Source organism: Dendrobium catenatum, unplaced genomic scaffold, assembly GCF_001605985.2.
Source record: "Dendrobium catenatum unplaced genomic scaffold, ASM160598v2 fragScaff_scaffold_243, whole genome shotgun sequence".
Lineage (NCBI taxonomy): Eukaryota > Viridiplantae > Streptophyta > Magnoliopsida > Asparagales > Orchidaceae > Dendrobium > Dendrobium catenatum.
Genome location: NW_021318705.1, coordinates 490,275 through 506,825, shown reverse-complemented (window position 1 = coordinate 506,825; position 16,551 = coordinate 490,275). Strand labels below are relative to the sequence as shown.

The 16,551-nt window shown below is 34.5% G+C and overlaps 1 protein-coding gene across 2 annotated transcripts in view; it reads right to left on the bottom strand.

Moving 5' to 3' along the window:
• LOC110094689 (mediator of RNA polymerase II transcription subunit 16) overlaps positions 1-15,263 on the bottom strand; it is a 71,479-nt gene extending 56,216 nt beyond the window's left edge. Inside the window, exons 1-5 of one of the 2 annotated variants that reach the window (XM_020819979.2) lie at positions 14,810-15,263; positions 14,373-14,441; positions 9,440-9,528; positions 1,576-1,688; positions 1,056-1,157 (exon numbers count right to left, since the gene is read on the bottom strand). In XM_020819979.2, coding sequence (XP_020675638.1) covers positions 1,056-1,157; positions 1,576-1,688; positions 9,440-9,528; positions 14,373-14,441; positions 14,810-15,123 — 687 coding nt within the window. In that variant the 5' untranslated portion in view covers positions 15,124-15,263. Of the gene's footprint in view, positions 1-1,055; positions 1,158-1,575; positions 1,689-9,439; positions 9,529-14,070; positions 14,091-14,372; positions 14,442-14,809 lie in introns of those variants that run through there. The other variant, XM_028693224.1, reaches the window with a different exon arrangement.
• Between the last annotated feature and the right edge of the window lie 1,288 nt (positions 15,264-16,551).

Below are 16,551 nucleotides of genomic sequence, written 5' to 3'. Positions count from 1 at the left end.
GTGAAAAGGTTGGAGTTGCTCCAGTAGAAGATAAGATTAGAGAGAGTCGCTTTAGATGAGTTGGTCACATAAAACGGTAGCCTTCCAATGACCCGTTTAGGAGAGTAGATGTATTAGATTTGACTTATGTTAAGAAAGGTAGAGGCAGACCTAAAAAGACCTGGTTAAAAAATATTAGGAATGACCTTTCTTTATTAGATTTAAACGAGAATTTGACCTTTAATAGGACACAATGGAGAAAAAGGATTTTTGTAGCCGACCCCACGTAGTGGGATAAAGGCTTGATGTTGTTGTTGTTTGTCTTTCAAACCCTTATATATAATCACACAAGCACCATTTCAAGTACGAATCCTACCGGAATACCAAAGTTTAAACCCTAAAGTATCAATCACCATAGCCTTCTCTCCCACCCATTTAGTTTCTTGAATGCATAGAATATTTATCTTCCTATGAATCAAAATATCAATTAATTTCATTAATTTGTCTGTATGGGAATCTACATTCCAAGATCCTAACATAATTTTATAACCTAGCCCATTATAAAAATTGAAAATTCAAGGCAATAATAACAATGTTGAAATTGAGCATACCCACAACAAAAACTAACCAGAGTTCATGCCAATCATTTACGCGAACTAAATATTAAGAAACATAAGCATGTCCCTCATGCCCGTCCTCACAAGCATATCCCTAACTACCACAACTATAAAAAAATTAAAATTAAATAAAGTTAGCTCAAATCATTATTTGATGCAACATTTCTGATGAGAAAAAACAATGTAGATTCCCATCAATATATTATTTCAATTTCTTAGCTGAAGATGCTGATTATATCACAGTTTTAGACTTACAGATTTCAAGGTATAAGTAGGGTGTTTTAGTTCAACAGTATAGGTAGTCAATGTACATGCAGCCCCAGGTTCTATCAATATATGAAATTTAAAACAGCTTTAAATCCTTGTTGATATTCTCTGAAACATAACTGACATGTAAACAATAACTGATAGCATCCTCAAACCATCAATTAAAAGATAAGAGGAAAACAAATAGCATACCGCTGTCATTCCTGATAACCATTTAGTGACAACTGCAAGATCTTGCCTCCATTCATATTCACATTGCCAAGAACTGACATCTCGAACAAGATGAACTGGACCCTAACATAGGTCGATAAAATATTAAGAGCCAACAAACAGAGCAAAAGAAAGTTGCATCATAACTTGAAAGAGTTGCCAACATCTTTTACAAGAAATTAACAAAACAGAAGAAAAAAAGGAAGCATCCTTTTGTGACATCAACCAATAACAATCGGTTTACACACACAAAGACTATTTCACCTATGCAATTTGCCCGAAATACTAATCAATGACCCACAACATGCACAAGAGAAGTAGAAGAAAAAACTGCAGAAAGAATAACAAATAGAAGAAAAGGCGGCAGTTGCATTTATGAGATGGACATAATTTTTTCACAAATATATTCAACCCAGGCCTGCCCAGCTAGGAAATTAAATAGGTTTATTGATGGTCTGTGAGGATCACACTTGAAGAAAGATATAGATGTCCAAATGGTTACCTGTGAAGGTTGAGTCCATATGGTGATTCTGCCATGAAAATTAGCAATCAACAGTGCACGGGAGCAAGACTTCGGCGACCATTCAATAAACTGAACAAAATCTCGTGGGGAATCTGTTCAAATACAATTAGAATAGAACAAACTTCAAAAGACCATGACAATTGAGAACTCCAAAAAACAATGAATGTAAAATTTGAAAGCACCAAGTCAACTCAAAATAAAAAAAAATAAAAAACCAATATATGGTTGACCTTCATATGAAATAAAGATGCTTAGGTAAAATTGATGTAGTGTACAATCAGGATAGAATATTTGGTATTTAGTGTTAGATTACAAATTCAGGTCAGGAGTGTGGAGTAGAGATATATTAATTTGATGCGTCTTGGAAGTAAAAATAGCAAAGTAGACAAGTAGAAACTGCAGGGACACAAAAATAGGAGCTAGTTTTTTATTATCTCTTTAACAAGAAAAAAAAAGATACAAGTAATCTACTATTCGAGAGGTAAATCAACTCTTCCACAAATCCTAGCAGCCACTAAGAACACTAAACAAACCCTAGAATAATTTCAGCAAACAAAATATACTAACTATAGACCAAACTCCTTAAATAGCCCTAATCATACAATAATGCAAATTAAACCCTTCTTAAACAAGTTAAAACCTTCATAAACATCTATCCCTTGATTCCTCCTCCTCATATAATGAATTACAGCTTTGTGGGGAACTTGGGATTCATAAGGGGGGTTGAAAATTCCCTGGTTCCTGCTCCAAGTTCCACCTAGCCCTATGGCTGGTTCAACTTCTGCTAAACCAGCCGATTGGGTTGGTCCAAGTCGCACCCCTCTCCTGTTGCTCTTGTCGTATCAATATCCCCCCCCCCCTGACGCACCTTAACCTCAAGCTTGAAAGATGGGAATTATCTCCTGATCATCGGGTATGGCTCCCATGTGGCGTACTCTAGAAAACCCTTCCACTTGATTAGTACCTCATGTGCTCATGTTTCCCTTGTCAATATGGTTGTGTTGGATAATCAATACCATGGATAATGACATTGGATCAATTTTTATGTTCTATAAAATAGTAAAAGAAATGTTACACTGCCAAGGAAATCGATTGATGTAGCACATCACGTGGATGAAGATAATCAAGCCAAAAACACAACTATAAGAGCCTAAGATCAAAACTCAAATACAATATCAAATTACAAGAGCTTAATCAAGAGCCCAATTAAGAGCTCATAATTTCAAATATATTAAATATAATCTATATTTTATTTTTTATCTAAAAACATGACATGCTAGAATATAGTTTTCGCTCAGGAAAAGATGGCGCTACGGCACGAAACCGGATTTAGCAAGCTTTAGGCCCCATTTTCTCCGAGGTAGATTAGATTCTAAATTAATCAGATTTCCCCCTATGAGCATCAAGGTTTATTTAGTTCTGGGGTTTCACTTCCTATGAGCGCAATCCCTTATAGTTAATCATCCCACCTAACGCGTAGAAGATAACTCTTAATTAAGGATGAATCAATGTTTAGACGTGCAACAGTTTTAATTTTGGTTGAGGGGGGATGAACATAGAGTCATAGACCCAATCAAGATCCCATGGTTTTATCATCCAAAGAATATCATAAGTTTTAGTCTTACCAACACTAACAATTGTTTATCGTAGTGTCCAAGGAATTAGATTAGCAGGCATGGGCTGACTCCTCTTAAGGATCCCAAGTAAACTGAAGTTGATAGGTGTGATTTTAATTTTATCATAGTTTAGGGTTTAAATCTGTTAGAATACCCAATATTTAATTTAGTTTCGAATTTATGACTTCATTTAGAAGTCACCAAGTTATTTGACTTAGATTTGGGGTTATGGCTTATGGCTTTTATCAAAAGTAGCTCCTGTAGCGAGTCTTACAACTTTGTTTAGAAGTAGCACAGATAACAGATCTTAAGGCTTTTATTAAAGTGGACCAAGTAGTGGGTCTCACAGCTTCCCTTCAAAGTTTTCCGTGTAGCAGGTTTATGATTAGGTTGCTTTTACCTAGAGATTTTCCCTAAATTCGGACTTATAACTTACATTAGAAGTTGTCGGTTGAACTTTAGGTTAGCAGGTTTTTAGCTTAGCGGGTTTTTAGCAACAAGCACTTAGCTTTGCACCCTTCATTGCTTTGACACCAGCACTAGTGTTTTACCTACAGTGCTTTACTTTCCTACTTTAATAGCTTATCTTTTGCTTTAGTACCGTTGTTTTAGCCTTACTACTTTGTTTCCAACACTTTGTTTTCCCTACAATTTTAATTTTCTTTCAACACTAATTTTACCTATAGTATTAGCTTTACCTACTTGTTTGTTAAGTACATTTTTGTTTTAGTACCTCTTTGTTTTAGTACATACTTGTTTTAATACATGTTCTATTCATTCTAGTACAAGTTTTGTTTACCCTACGCTAACTTTGTCTATTTGTTTGCATGTATTTGTGACTAATAGTTGCAGGCGCTGAAGCTCGCAGCTGTAAGGTTTACCAAGAGCTGGAGCTTGCCAAGAGCAGATGGGGTTTAGGTAAGAATTTTCGGAGCTTCCTTTCAGTTTTATGATTATTTTTTGTTTTACGCGTTTAGATTTTAGTTTGTGTGTATTGTACTTAGGTTTGAATAATGTGAACATTGTTCTTTCTATGTTTTCTAATTTCAATCAAAAATGAAAAAATTACCAGAGTGCTTCTTCCCTCAGTGTTTTCTACTTGCATTTTTAAATTTATTTGTTAATTTAGTTTAATTTAGAGTTTAAATTTTAAATTAAAATTAAACTCTCGGCCCACTAATTTATTTTAAATGTATTTAATCATTTTTTATTTTTTAATTAAATTGTTTAGTTTAATTAAATTATAGTTTTAATTTTAAATTAATTAAAGTTTTAATTAGGCTTTAAACTAATTAATTGTTTAATTAATATTTAATTGATTAATTAAATTTCTCTGGCTCAATATAATTAGTTCAATTAAGTTGTGAATTTTAAATTTTGTTTTTAAATTATTTAGTTATTAATCAAATTGAGTTAATCAAATATTTAATTGGTTATAAATTTAATTTTAATTTTGATTGAATTAATTAATTAATCAATTAGTTAAATTTTATTTTGAATTGATTAGTTACTTAGTTAATTAATTAGTTAAATTAGAAATTAATTAGTTTAAAGATATTTAATATTAAATAAAGCTCGCAAATCGTTCCCTAAGATTTTAAGAAATTCTGACAACCCCCGACATCCCCTCTCAACGTGAGAGGTGGTTGGGCTTTCAGGTTCGCTCGGCCGGATCAAGTCGACAGCTAGGGCTACAGGGAGCGAATCGACCCTAGCATCGGTCTTGGAGTCCTCTAATTCGGTGATCGTAGTATTTCAGTGTCTTCTTGGGACTTCGGCAACCTTCTGGTGCCCCTCACTGTGGATAAATTATTCTGTGTGAAGGTCGGACGCAGCTCTACGTCCGGAGGCGAATCAAATGCAACCACGTCAGTGGTACCGAGCCTTTGTACACAGCGAAGGGGTGACATGGCGCATTCTAGTTGGCCTCTGGACGGAATTCGACATCCGCACATAATAATTTTTCCTCCCTGTTAAGGGAAGGTTTGAGAGGGCACTTGCCCTTTTAATCCGCTCAGCCAGATCAATAATCTACGACCAAGAGTTTCAAGGGACATATCAACCTCAGAATCATCTTCAAATCTTCCATTCGCAATTTCTACGCCATCTTTCCATAGTATTATTAATATTATTATTATTATCATTAATTATAATAATAATTATTATAATTTTTATTTTATTAATAATAATAATTAATTATATAGTAAAGCCCTCTTCTTTTTCCTTTACCGTTTCAAATCAAGAAACAAGCAAAAAGCTCGAGCGTGTGGAATGGATCAGACGAACGAAGACCAGAGAGGGAGTCTGGTGGCTTGATTGTGTATAGGGCAGGTGGGATCAAGGCCAAACAGCCTAATGCCTTTCGCGTAAAGAAACTACAGGTAGGGATCAACAGTCTTCGGAATCAAATTGGAGGCATGTTGTTCGAGATTCTTCTGATATGGTTGGATCGAAGGCTTTAGCTGCAACCAGGAGGGATCGTTTACAAAGGAGGCGGACTATACGCAGTCTATTTATGACTCTCATTGAGGCGGATTCATGGGTATCGTGAAGCTCGGTAGCATGAGTTGGACGAAAAGGTTGCCAAAGACGGACGACTCGCGGTTCATGCGAGTTCCGCGATTGGATGCGGGGTAGCGACTTGATTGCAACTAGGTAGAGAGAGGCAGCGAGGTTGGAAGGAACGATCGTTCGATCCGGTTAAAATAGTGCAGACAATTGTAGAAGGTCGAAAGCTGCTTGCGTAAGTCCCTCTCGTTCATTCCCCTTTTTTATTTGAGATCGAGCAGTTATTTTGGACTGGAAGTGGAAACGTGTAGTCGTGTCATTTAGCATTGTGGATTGCTTACATAAATTCATGTTAATTGCAGTAATACATTAAATTGCTCATATAAATTGCTATTCCTATGAAAAGTGAACAACCGCGGAATATAAACTTTAGTTTGAATTGAACAATTCGGCTTCTTTTTTTTCACATTCTATCGTCGCTTGAAGCGTGTAGTTACTCACATAAATAAATAATTGTAATATATATAATTGTTGCAGTCATAGAAAATATTGATAGCTGCTATTCTTGGACCAATGAACTTTCATTGCAACCAATGAACTTCCATTGCTCAATGTTGCGAATATTTATGTTACAATTGTTGCATGGCTCCACTAGGAATTGGCGGTACTCGTATTAATTATCAAATGAATCCTGTGAATAAATTGTAATATCCAATCTTCCTCTTTTTTTTATAACATTTTTTTTCAAACAAATGTTAGGTAGGGATTATGTATTAAAATTAAGTGGTCAAAACATTTTCTCAATAATGTCAACCTACCACCCATTTTGCCTCTACTTTTTTTCCTCAAAAAGTAATTGTTTAATAGTCTACTAATGCTTATAAATATGAGCTGAAATGCTTTGTAATTCTTAATTTTGGAATGAAATAATTTTGTAGAGAAATGCTCTTAATTTACTTAGTGCTCGGTGGCTTCAAGTATATGTCTTTTCTTTACTGTGATTAGATGGTTATCTTTATTATTTTTATATTATTCATTATTCATCTTTAACACTTATTCTAAACTCTTCCCAACTCTTGCATCCTTTTAAACCAATAAACCATCAACCAAAACTCAAAACTTATTCTAAACATGTCCCCATAGTCATCAGCCCAACTAGGACATACTTGGACCAAGTCTTATTACATACACTTCGACATCCTCTTAAATTCAATCAATCTCTACAATTAGTTCCATATCATAAGTTCACAGTCTAAGCTAACATTCCACCATCAATTACAGCCATTTATACCACATAAAAGTTATTATCTAAAGTAATATTCCAAATCAGCCAAAACTAGACTAGTTTTAGCATTCCTACTAATATATCCTTCTAAACCCTCATCATTCTACCGTAAACTCAAAAAAGCCTCTCTAAATATCAAATTAAAGATCCATAACAATTTCTATATATTAATCTCACGAAAAATACTACCCACCACTATCACCTTCTCTGCTAATAAAAATATTGAAGAACTCCTTACAATTAAAATTTCTCTTATGATCTTCTAAAAGGTAATTTCTCTATGATCTTTTCTCACCCATTAGCACAATATCCTCAATAGGCCTGGGCAATAATTGGATGTATTTGAAGAAATTGATCGGGAATGCCCAAATGATTCAGTCAAGTACCATAAGATAGTTGGAAATGCTTAAGTGTCCATTTTTTTCCTTGAACTTAAAAAGAATCACAATGCAATAAAAGGATAAATTATTGGGATTAAAAACTTGCAATCTATACCAGAAGCCTTCTCTAAAGTTCACAGAGAAGAAAGTTGCAAGAAATATTTGATGAGACATTAAGAGCACCATGTTTCAATAATTCCAGAGGGATCGGCCCTTGTTAAAAAAGGTAAAACTTTTTCTAACGATGATCACACTCAAAAAACTAGGTCTTTATGTGATCTATGCCGCAAAGCAGAACATAAAGCAAAATTGTCTGAACCTTCATGGAAAGCCTGTTGACTGGAAACCTAGTAAGAAATTTCAAACAAAGAAGATCGTAGTTTCTGTCACCAATGATGATCAACCAAAACTGCTATCTAATCATTTCAATGAAGAAGAGTTAAACATGTTATAAAAGATATTTAGTCAACACTACCTAACCTCTATAGTGCCTAAAATTGGCACAAGCTCCATTGCTCAAATAGCCACTCATTCACCTGAGCATCCTCATCTTTGCAACATTAATTTTATGCTTCACTTTTAATAGCTAACACTTTGCATCATAAAGCATTGCAGGTCTCACCACCATCTTATAGAATTTTTCCTTAAGTTTGATGGGTAATTTTCTATCACACAACAAGCCCGATGCATTCCTCCACTTAAACCATCCAACTAGAATTCTACTAATAATATCATCATCTATTTCATCATCACTTTGAACAATAGACCCAAGATATATAAAACGTGTACTCTTTTTAATGACTTGATTACCCAAAGCCACAATCCCCCATTAGATCTATTACTACCAAAATTACAATCCATGTACGTTAAATCTACTCAAACGAAAACCTTTATACTCTAAAGTTGACCTCCAAAATTCAAGTTTCCCTTCAACTCCCTCCCTAGTCTTATCAACAAGATTAATATCATCAACAAAAAAACATACAACAAGTTACATCCTCTTGCAAATGTCTGGTAAGAACATTCATAACTAAAGCACAAAGAAATGGGCTTAAAGTTGATCATTGATGTAATCCTACTGAAATATAAAAATACTTGGTCAAATAACCTTTTGTTTGAACACAAGTAACAGATCCTACATACATATCCTTAATAACTTGAATATAAGCATTATTAACTCCTTTCTTTTCTAGAACTCCCATAATACTTCTTTTGGAACTCTATCATATGTTTTCTCTAAATCAATAAATATCATATGTACATCCTCCTTATCCTCTCTACACTTCTCCATCAAACCTCTCAATAAATGAATAGCTTCTATAATAGACCTATCCGACACGAATACAAATTGATTTTGAGAAACATTAGAATCAATTTGTAACCTATGTTCAATTACTCTCTCGTATAGTCTTAATGTATGACGCATTAACTTCATTTCTCTATAATTCGTACACTCTTGTGCATCACTTTTATTCTTAAAAATAGGAACCAATACACCACTCATTTGGCATCTTTTTAGTCTTCAAAAAAATATTAAAAAGTTTAGCAAGCCAAGATAAGTCATCGGTATAGAATACATATATGACATAAACTAGCATTCACCTCAAATCACTGCTCTTAGCTACAAATTCCACTATCAATCAATTTCATAAGTAGGAAATTTCATAAGTATCCTACGAAAATAATTCCATCATATATATCCAATGGTTTGAGCATCAAAAAATTGAACCATAACAAAATTATTGCACTTAAATAAAATATTTTGTAAACTTAAAATAAATAGTAAATAATAATAAAATAAATTAATGCTACGATTGAATGGAAGATACAAAAATGCGTTCAGAAGAAATGATAGAAATAAGTGATAAGACTATATTTTGAGGAACACAAAAAAAAACTAAAAATTACCTGTAAATAAGGGTAGATATTTTGGATTATAGAAGTAAAAGATCAAAAAAAAAAATATGCATGCAAAAAAATGAGAACTCAATCAAATTGATTCAATAAGGAATAAATGAATATTGAAAATATGATTAGAAAAGAGTATATCATACCAGCTTTAACATTGAATACAGCACATTCTGTTGGCCTCTCAGGGTTTAAAATGTGGATTGGTACCCAAAATGGAAGAGTCGCATTAGAGCTATAGAATACCAAAAAACACAATGTCAGTTGCAACAAATAAATGCCTATAATGATCAGCATGTTTTGTGAGTACATAATATAGGTCACAACTGTATAAAAACCTCACAAACAAGTAAATAAATTAGCAGATCATTGAGTAAACAACATTTTCTTACTTCTCCTTATTTAGCATAAAAGGGATAATCATGGAGAAATGATGGGCATGCTTTGTAAGTAAATATAATCTTCTTCAGAATGGAAAGGAGACCTCTCAAATGTGATGATAAATTAGAAGATCATTAAGTAAACATTTTCTTACTTCTCTTTTGTTTATCCTAAAAGAGTAACTATGAAAAAAATTATATATAGAGGTGCTATTAAGTATTAACCAAGCAAAAAAGTTGCCACATGAAACATATGCATATAAACAGCACTCTCCTCAAATATCACACAGATATAAGCCCAAAAAGAAGCAAACTTGACCAAGGGATCGAACAAGAAATGATAAAATCAATGGAGTGCCTCACTTTCATCCCAGAGAGGAACTGAATTGAAGGTAAATAGAATGCCAGTTCCTAACCTTTATACGAGGTCCCAAATTATCAACTTTGACAAAGGATAAAATACTATTGAGAAGCAATTCTTGTTGTACTTCCAATCTCATTGCCCCGTTCATTAAAATTAGTCAATGATTAAACATATAAAGAATTTAGACAATATCGTAGTAAAAGAACCTTTTGTTCTTGATTAGCCTAATTATTTCTTTCATAAAATAATTTCCTAGGTCTTCCATATGTGTGACCCATAACTCTTCCTCAAATAAACATTTAAGAATAGCAGAGCAACTAGAAGAATTAATACCATAGCAAAATGCGTGAACTATAAATAGCTTCCACATAATTCAAGCCTATCGAGAGAATATGACAGCATCTTTGAAGCATTGTAAATACACCACCTAAGAATTTTTAATTGGCTATTTTGAAATTGCTCTCGGCTATTTATAATCGATTATCTCATATCTCAGTCAAGACCTCGACAAGAATTCTCAAACATCTAATCAACCCTACTCTCAGGGTAGACTAGCTTCGAAGATCACTAAGGTGAAACAAGCTAGCAATTGAGAAAGACACTCGTGGATGTTACATATTCTTCATTATGATGCTTTTACCTCAATAAAATTTTGAAGAATAAAAATCATATCCACTTCAATACAAAAGAAACTCTCATTATTTTAGCATTGTAATTTGATTAAAATAGCATTTTGCTATTCAAAATGTCTTTGATGTGGGATTCTCTTTATCTCTGCCTGTGAAAGTGTGTACAAGCGGTGGGAGAGCAAGAAATTTTATTCACGGGGCGAGGGCCTAAATTAAGATAATTTTGTTTGTCGTCTCATTTGGAAGGTTACAATAAATATCTGCCATGGGCGGTCTTCGTTTGGGGGAGAGAAGAGCGAAATAAAAAATAGAAGCCGTGCTCGAAGTCGGGAGTCGCGAGTCACGAGAGAGAAGCAAAGGAGAAACAAACCATTGATGCTTTTCATGTGTCCAGAAAAAGATTTTTATGGTTTCATTGGATTAGTAAATAAATTTAAAATGAAGAATTACAAAAATTAGTGCAGGTTTCCTCGTTGGCAAACTTGTTGCTCTCCTAAACCACTAAAACAATCAGCTTTTCATCATTTTGTCCACAATGGAAAGTCATTCCTCCCTCTCTCTTTCAATATTTTACCCCATTAATCTTTCTCTCTCTATAGCTGAAGCATTGTATGGTCTGGGTAGAAGGTGGATTGAAGATTTGAAATGGAAAAAGTCTGTAATAAATAAAATGAAAGCTGGCAAGGGGTTGTACCATAATGGATGCTTAAATTACACATTTCTATCAAAAACAAAATTCCAAGAATTTATAATTTATACTAATTTAAATTTCAAAAAAAAATTATACTTTGAAGAGCTTTCATAAAAAATGTAACAAGTTCCTTGTGGTCGTTATAAATAATTATTATGATAATACATATTTATTAATACATTTCTCATTAAGCTCAATAATAAATAACATAATTTAATAGAAAACTCAGAATAATTACTATTGCAGTTTCTTAGATTTGCAAGACCAACTGTCTTGGCATAATTAGCTAATAATTTAATTTTCAAAGAAGATTTATATCAAAACCTTGACATGATAAGATATTTTAAGCCCATAGTTCTGAAAGTCAAAAAACTGCATGTGTGCACATCTTCTCAAATTCCTTCATATAATTCATTAGCATATTGTGGGTATAGCCATGGGCCCAATTCCTAGAAGCATTGATGTGAAACGTAAATGCCATGTACTTGCCTAGGTGGCAAGATTAATTAAATCCCAAATCAATAAAGTAGAAATTTTCATTTATCAATCATCATCCTTTCCAAGAGGAAGGGGAGGGCTTAAATAGCCAAATACATGAGGGAAAATAAAAAGACATAATTGCCCCTAAGGCAAACATAAAACAAAGCCCTCAAGTGAGGGTAAAAATGGAAAAGTACAAATAACAAATAAAATACATGAAAATAAATAGACACGATCATAGCCGTTGATCTTCGATGTCCTCATCAAGCATCCTCTCCAAAATGCAAGAGTAAGGTTGCATACGTCAAACCTGCCCCGGCCCTCAAATATGGGGAGCTCACGGACTTTGCAGGCCCTTCTTTTTCTAATTGTCTCTCAACTCAATAGAATGTATTTACTTATTGATCTTTGTTGTTCAACATGATCACATAATTCTTCCTGTGAGCTATTTTCAAATTTATTTTTGGCAAAAAAACCTTGGCTAGCAACAAACTCCAACTCAATCCAAACAAAAAAAGTAGTTTGGGGGTTTATAGAGAGAGTGCGATAGATTATCCCCACTGACACAAATATATGACTAGGGTAGCAATTGGGGTGTAAGGAGACGCATGAATTTCTCATTTGAATGATTTGGCTCTTAAAGTAGATAACTTTTAACAATCTTTCGGTGACAAACATTTCATAAGATAGATACCAAGACAATATTAAGGGACTCTAGCAAGTGGAGGGACCTAAGTGAAGGAATTCTAAAAATTCACCTCTTTTAATTCAAATAACAGATTTATAAATCTCTTGCTGTTATAAGCTAAGAGATTTGTAATTTGATAAATTTTAACAAGAATAACAATTTATAAAGCAGTTCTAAAAAGTAAATACAAAATAAATGCTTAGCACCGTCTCATTGAATTTAGTTTCAACAGTTCTAAGGGCTAGAATTGCTTCTTGACAAAAATAATTAAGCTCAACGATAAAATGTGTGCATTTATCTATCCATACAGCTATGCATTCATGATCATGAGTGTATACCTCCAAGATAAAGAAGGTGAATATATGTAACTACGGTTTTATAGTCAAAACAAGGTGGTGAATTCATTATCTGCATATGATATGAAAGAAGCCAAGATAATTTCAAAAGATACTGACTTGCAAAATTATAGCAACAAAGTTCAAGAGCTAGCTAAAGATCAAACTATCCCATAATGATACAATGGGAAAACACATAGTCATGCTGAATATTATCTCACAAACTAAGCATATCTTATCACTCAAATGATGCAATTTCAACCTAAAAAATAAAATCATAATCTTATGGGAACACTAAAAGATGAAATGCCTCCCTTAATGGGAAAATATAAAGAAACAACAACAACAACATCAAGCCTTTGTCCCACTACGTGGGATCCTTTTTCGCCATTGTATCCTGTTAAAAGCTAAATTCTCATTTAAATCTAATAAAGAAAGATCATTTCTAATATTTTCTAACCAAGTCTTTTTATGTATACCTCTACCTTTCTTAACATAAGACAAATCTAAAACCTCAACTTTCCAAATCAGGTCATCGGAAGGCCTCCGTTTAATTTGACCAAACCATCTAAGGCGACTCTCTCTAATCTTATCTTCCACTTGAGCTACTCTAACCTTTGCCTCCCTTAATGGGGAAAAAAAAGCAATAAGCAACATTTGGACATGCATGAGCTAAACTTGAAATCAATAAATTAAATATTGATTGTACTCACAAAATGATTCACAAGATGTCCAATCTGCCCTGCCCAAGATATAAAGAACACACTGAATATGACTTACAAAGCATCAATGTAACCTAGAGTAAAACATCATTGTTGATATGTCTGAATAAATAGATTTCATCACATCGAGATGGTCATCATCTTGGACTAAATTAAGAGGAACAGAGTAAATATAATAATGAACAAACAATGGTTCCTAGTTATTTATACACTAATGAGGAGCTTAAAGCAAGCATATTATTTTATGATTCCAAAAACAATTCAGCATTTAAAAATAATGTTTCGAACTACTGCATCATAGCAAGCTGCAATTGGTGGCGTGGTTATTAACAACTGGGAAAGAGAACCTGCTCCCTCTCATTGCATGAACATAGTTAACATCGGTATAGAGAAGAAAGAAAAAGTACATTAAGGAACTCTAGAACTCTACAAGCTAACTCAATATTCTGGGCATAATATGAGAAGTAAATCATCTTGCGGATAAAAACCTAGGGATTCTTGCACATGTCTCGGACCCACAAGCATATCTTTCTATGACTCCAAAAACAAATCAACATTATAAAAATAATGTTTCCAACTATTAAATCATAGCAAGCCACAATTAATAACAGGAAAAGGTAACTTACTCCCTCTGCCTCTCCTTGCATAAACATAGTTCCCATCTTTATAACATCAGTATAAAAAATAAGGAGAAATCATATACATATTAACGAAGGCAATGTAGAACTCTGCAAGCTAACTGAGTATTCTGGCCATAAAAATGCAAAATAATTCTTTCAGAAAAAAAAACCTAGGGATTCTTGCACATGTCTCCGACGCACAAGCAATAGCATTCAGCTTGTCACACCAAGCAACCGCACTGCCACAAGAGAAACATAAATTTTCAATCAGTAAGGACTTCTCAGATACCATTGATTAGCACAAATCAGCTGCGTTTTCAATAACGAAACTAAACTAAGAGCAAACAAGTAAAATACAGGCATAATAAAAACGCCTAAAGTCCTGCCTTAATATATAGACATAATTCTCAACTTCAAGCTACACACCCAACTCCGTCATTCTTCATTTTATTCACTTCGCAGAAATCACAATCGGAACACCTTCAGTTTCTACGATTTCTTTTAGGACGGAATAATCACACAAAACCAACAAACCCTAACAACCACACAACTCCGAAATTTGCTAATTCTACACACGATCAGAAGAGGAAGCAAAGAATAAGCAAACCTGAAGTTGCGGCAGAGCTCGGGAACTCGCATCTTGTGTCGAAGATTGGAGGGCGGCTGCTTGAGCCGAATACGAAAAACGGTAGCCGGGGACGCCGTAGGCCCATCCCCTACATCCATCGGCCGATCACCCTCCTCCGCTACCTTCTTATCGGCCTCCATCTCTACACCTCCGTCACCGACTTCCACCTCTCCCACCGCCACCGCCGCCGCCGCCGCCGCCACTGTTCTGTCGAGAGCTTTTAGTTCTAGTGCGCCTCCAGCATCCGCAGCTCCCTGGTCCACTTCGGCAGAAGTGGAGGTAGGGGTATTCATATGGAAAGGGCGGTGATGGGATCCTTTAGATCATTTATAGCGATTGGTGGAAGAAAATTTGCAATCGATGGAGACAGGAATCCTGGTTGGAGCGGACTTTGATGATGTGTGGGGCTGGGCCTTGTTGCTGATGTCTATGAGAGAGAGAGCGTGTACTTAAGGATTAGGGTTGTGGAAGTGGAGGATTAGGTGGTAAGTGGATCCGCTTGAGGACAAAAACCGAGGACGGAAAGGCGGGCAACAAAGGCCGGGTGATTCCAGGTGACTTGGATTTCTTTATTGCTCGTCGCTGTCAACGAGTAAGAATGAGGACGAGGAATTTTGAAGGCTGGAGCTGTCGTTTTTTGCGCGGTGGGCGCCGATGCTTCAGCTTCGAGCAGTACTGCGGCCTTTGATGCCAATGTTCGGCCAGGAACTTTTATTTTTTATTTTATTTTTTATTTTTGGAAAGTCAGGGCGGAGCCTAATTTAAAAAAGAATAAAAAAACCCCAAAACAAAACACCTAAAAAAAAGCAAGTAAAGGGGAAAAACAAATTGAACTCATGTGATCCAAAAATTCAACATAAACAATATTCATAGCTCATCAAAAGTCTGGGAGAGAATCATAGTGATCACGGAATTAATCAAAAGACCCAAGCTATCTTATGGCCATCCATTAGAAGATAACGATTGGCGCAAGGACCTCCAATGAAGCTCGAAAGCATTTGTTGAATAAATCAATATAACAAAGAACCTTGTTGTCAAAGAAACTCTCTAGGAAAAAGCAACAAATATGTTAGCATTAGTCATCATTGTCCAAAAAAGAGATGCAGAGAAGCAAAATCATGGATCAATCAAGAATGGAGACATATGTATCTTTAAGCTCATCAAAATTCTTCCACTTCATCACCTTTAATCTAATAGCACTTTAAACAATCAAACAAAGAGTAGGACTAAGTCCAATCCCAATGAACCTACGATTGTTGCATTATTTCCAGATAAATTAAACTAAGTAGCAAATAGAAAAATAGCATAAGAGCTTTTCCTTACTATTAAAGTCCTACTGCTTCTCAAAAAATTTTAAAAGTTTTATTAAGGTAGGCCTGAATAAAAAGCATCTCAAAATAGGCAAGAGCTCAACAATGACCAAATACGAAAAATTTGCTTTAAAAAAAGTGTTTGTGAGTTTCCGATTAGAGAGGCAGAAAATAGAATATGGGAAAATGTTAATATTCCTTTTAATAAGCAAATCAGTTTTTTTTTTTTTAATTTCTCATTGATTGCCTCAAAGCTTAAGAAGATAACACAATTGAGTGACGCTTGTGTCAAATTAAGCTATGCCATGAAACAGAAATAAGTGAGACTAGTAAAATTTCGAGAATTGGCGATGGGATGGTTGCATAGAGCCCAGCCATGACACAGACGTCTGCTCTATAATAGGTATAGAC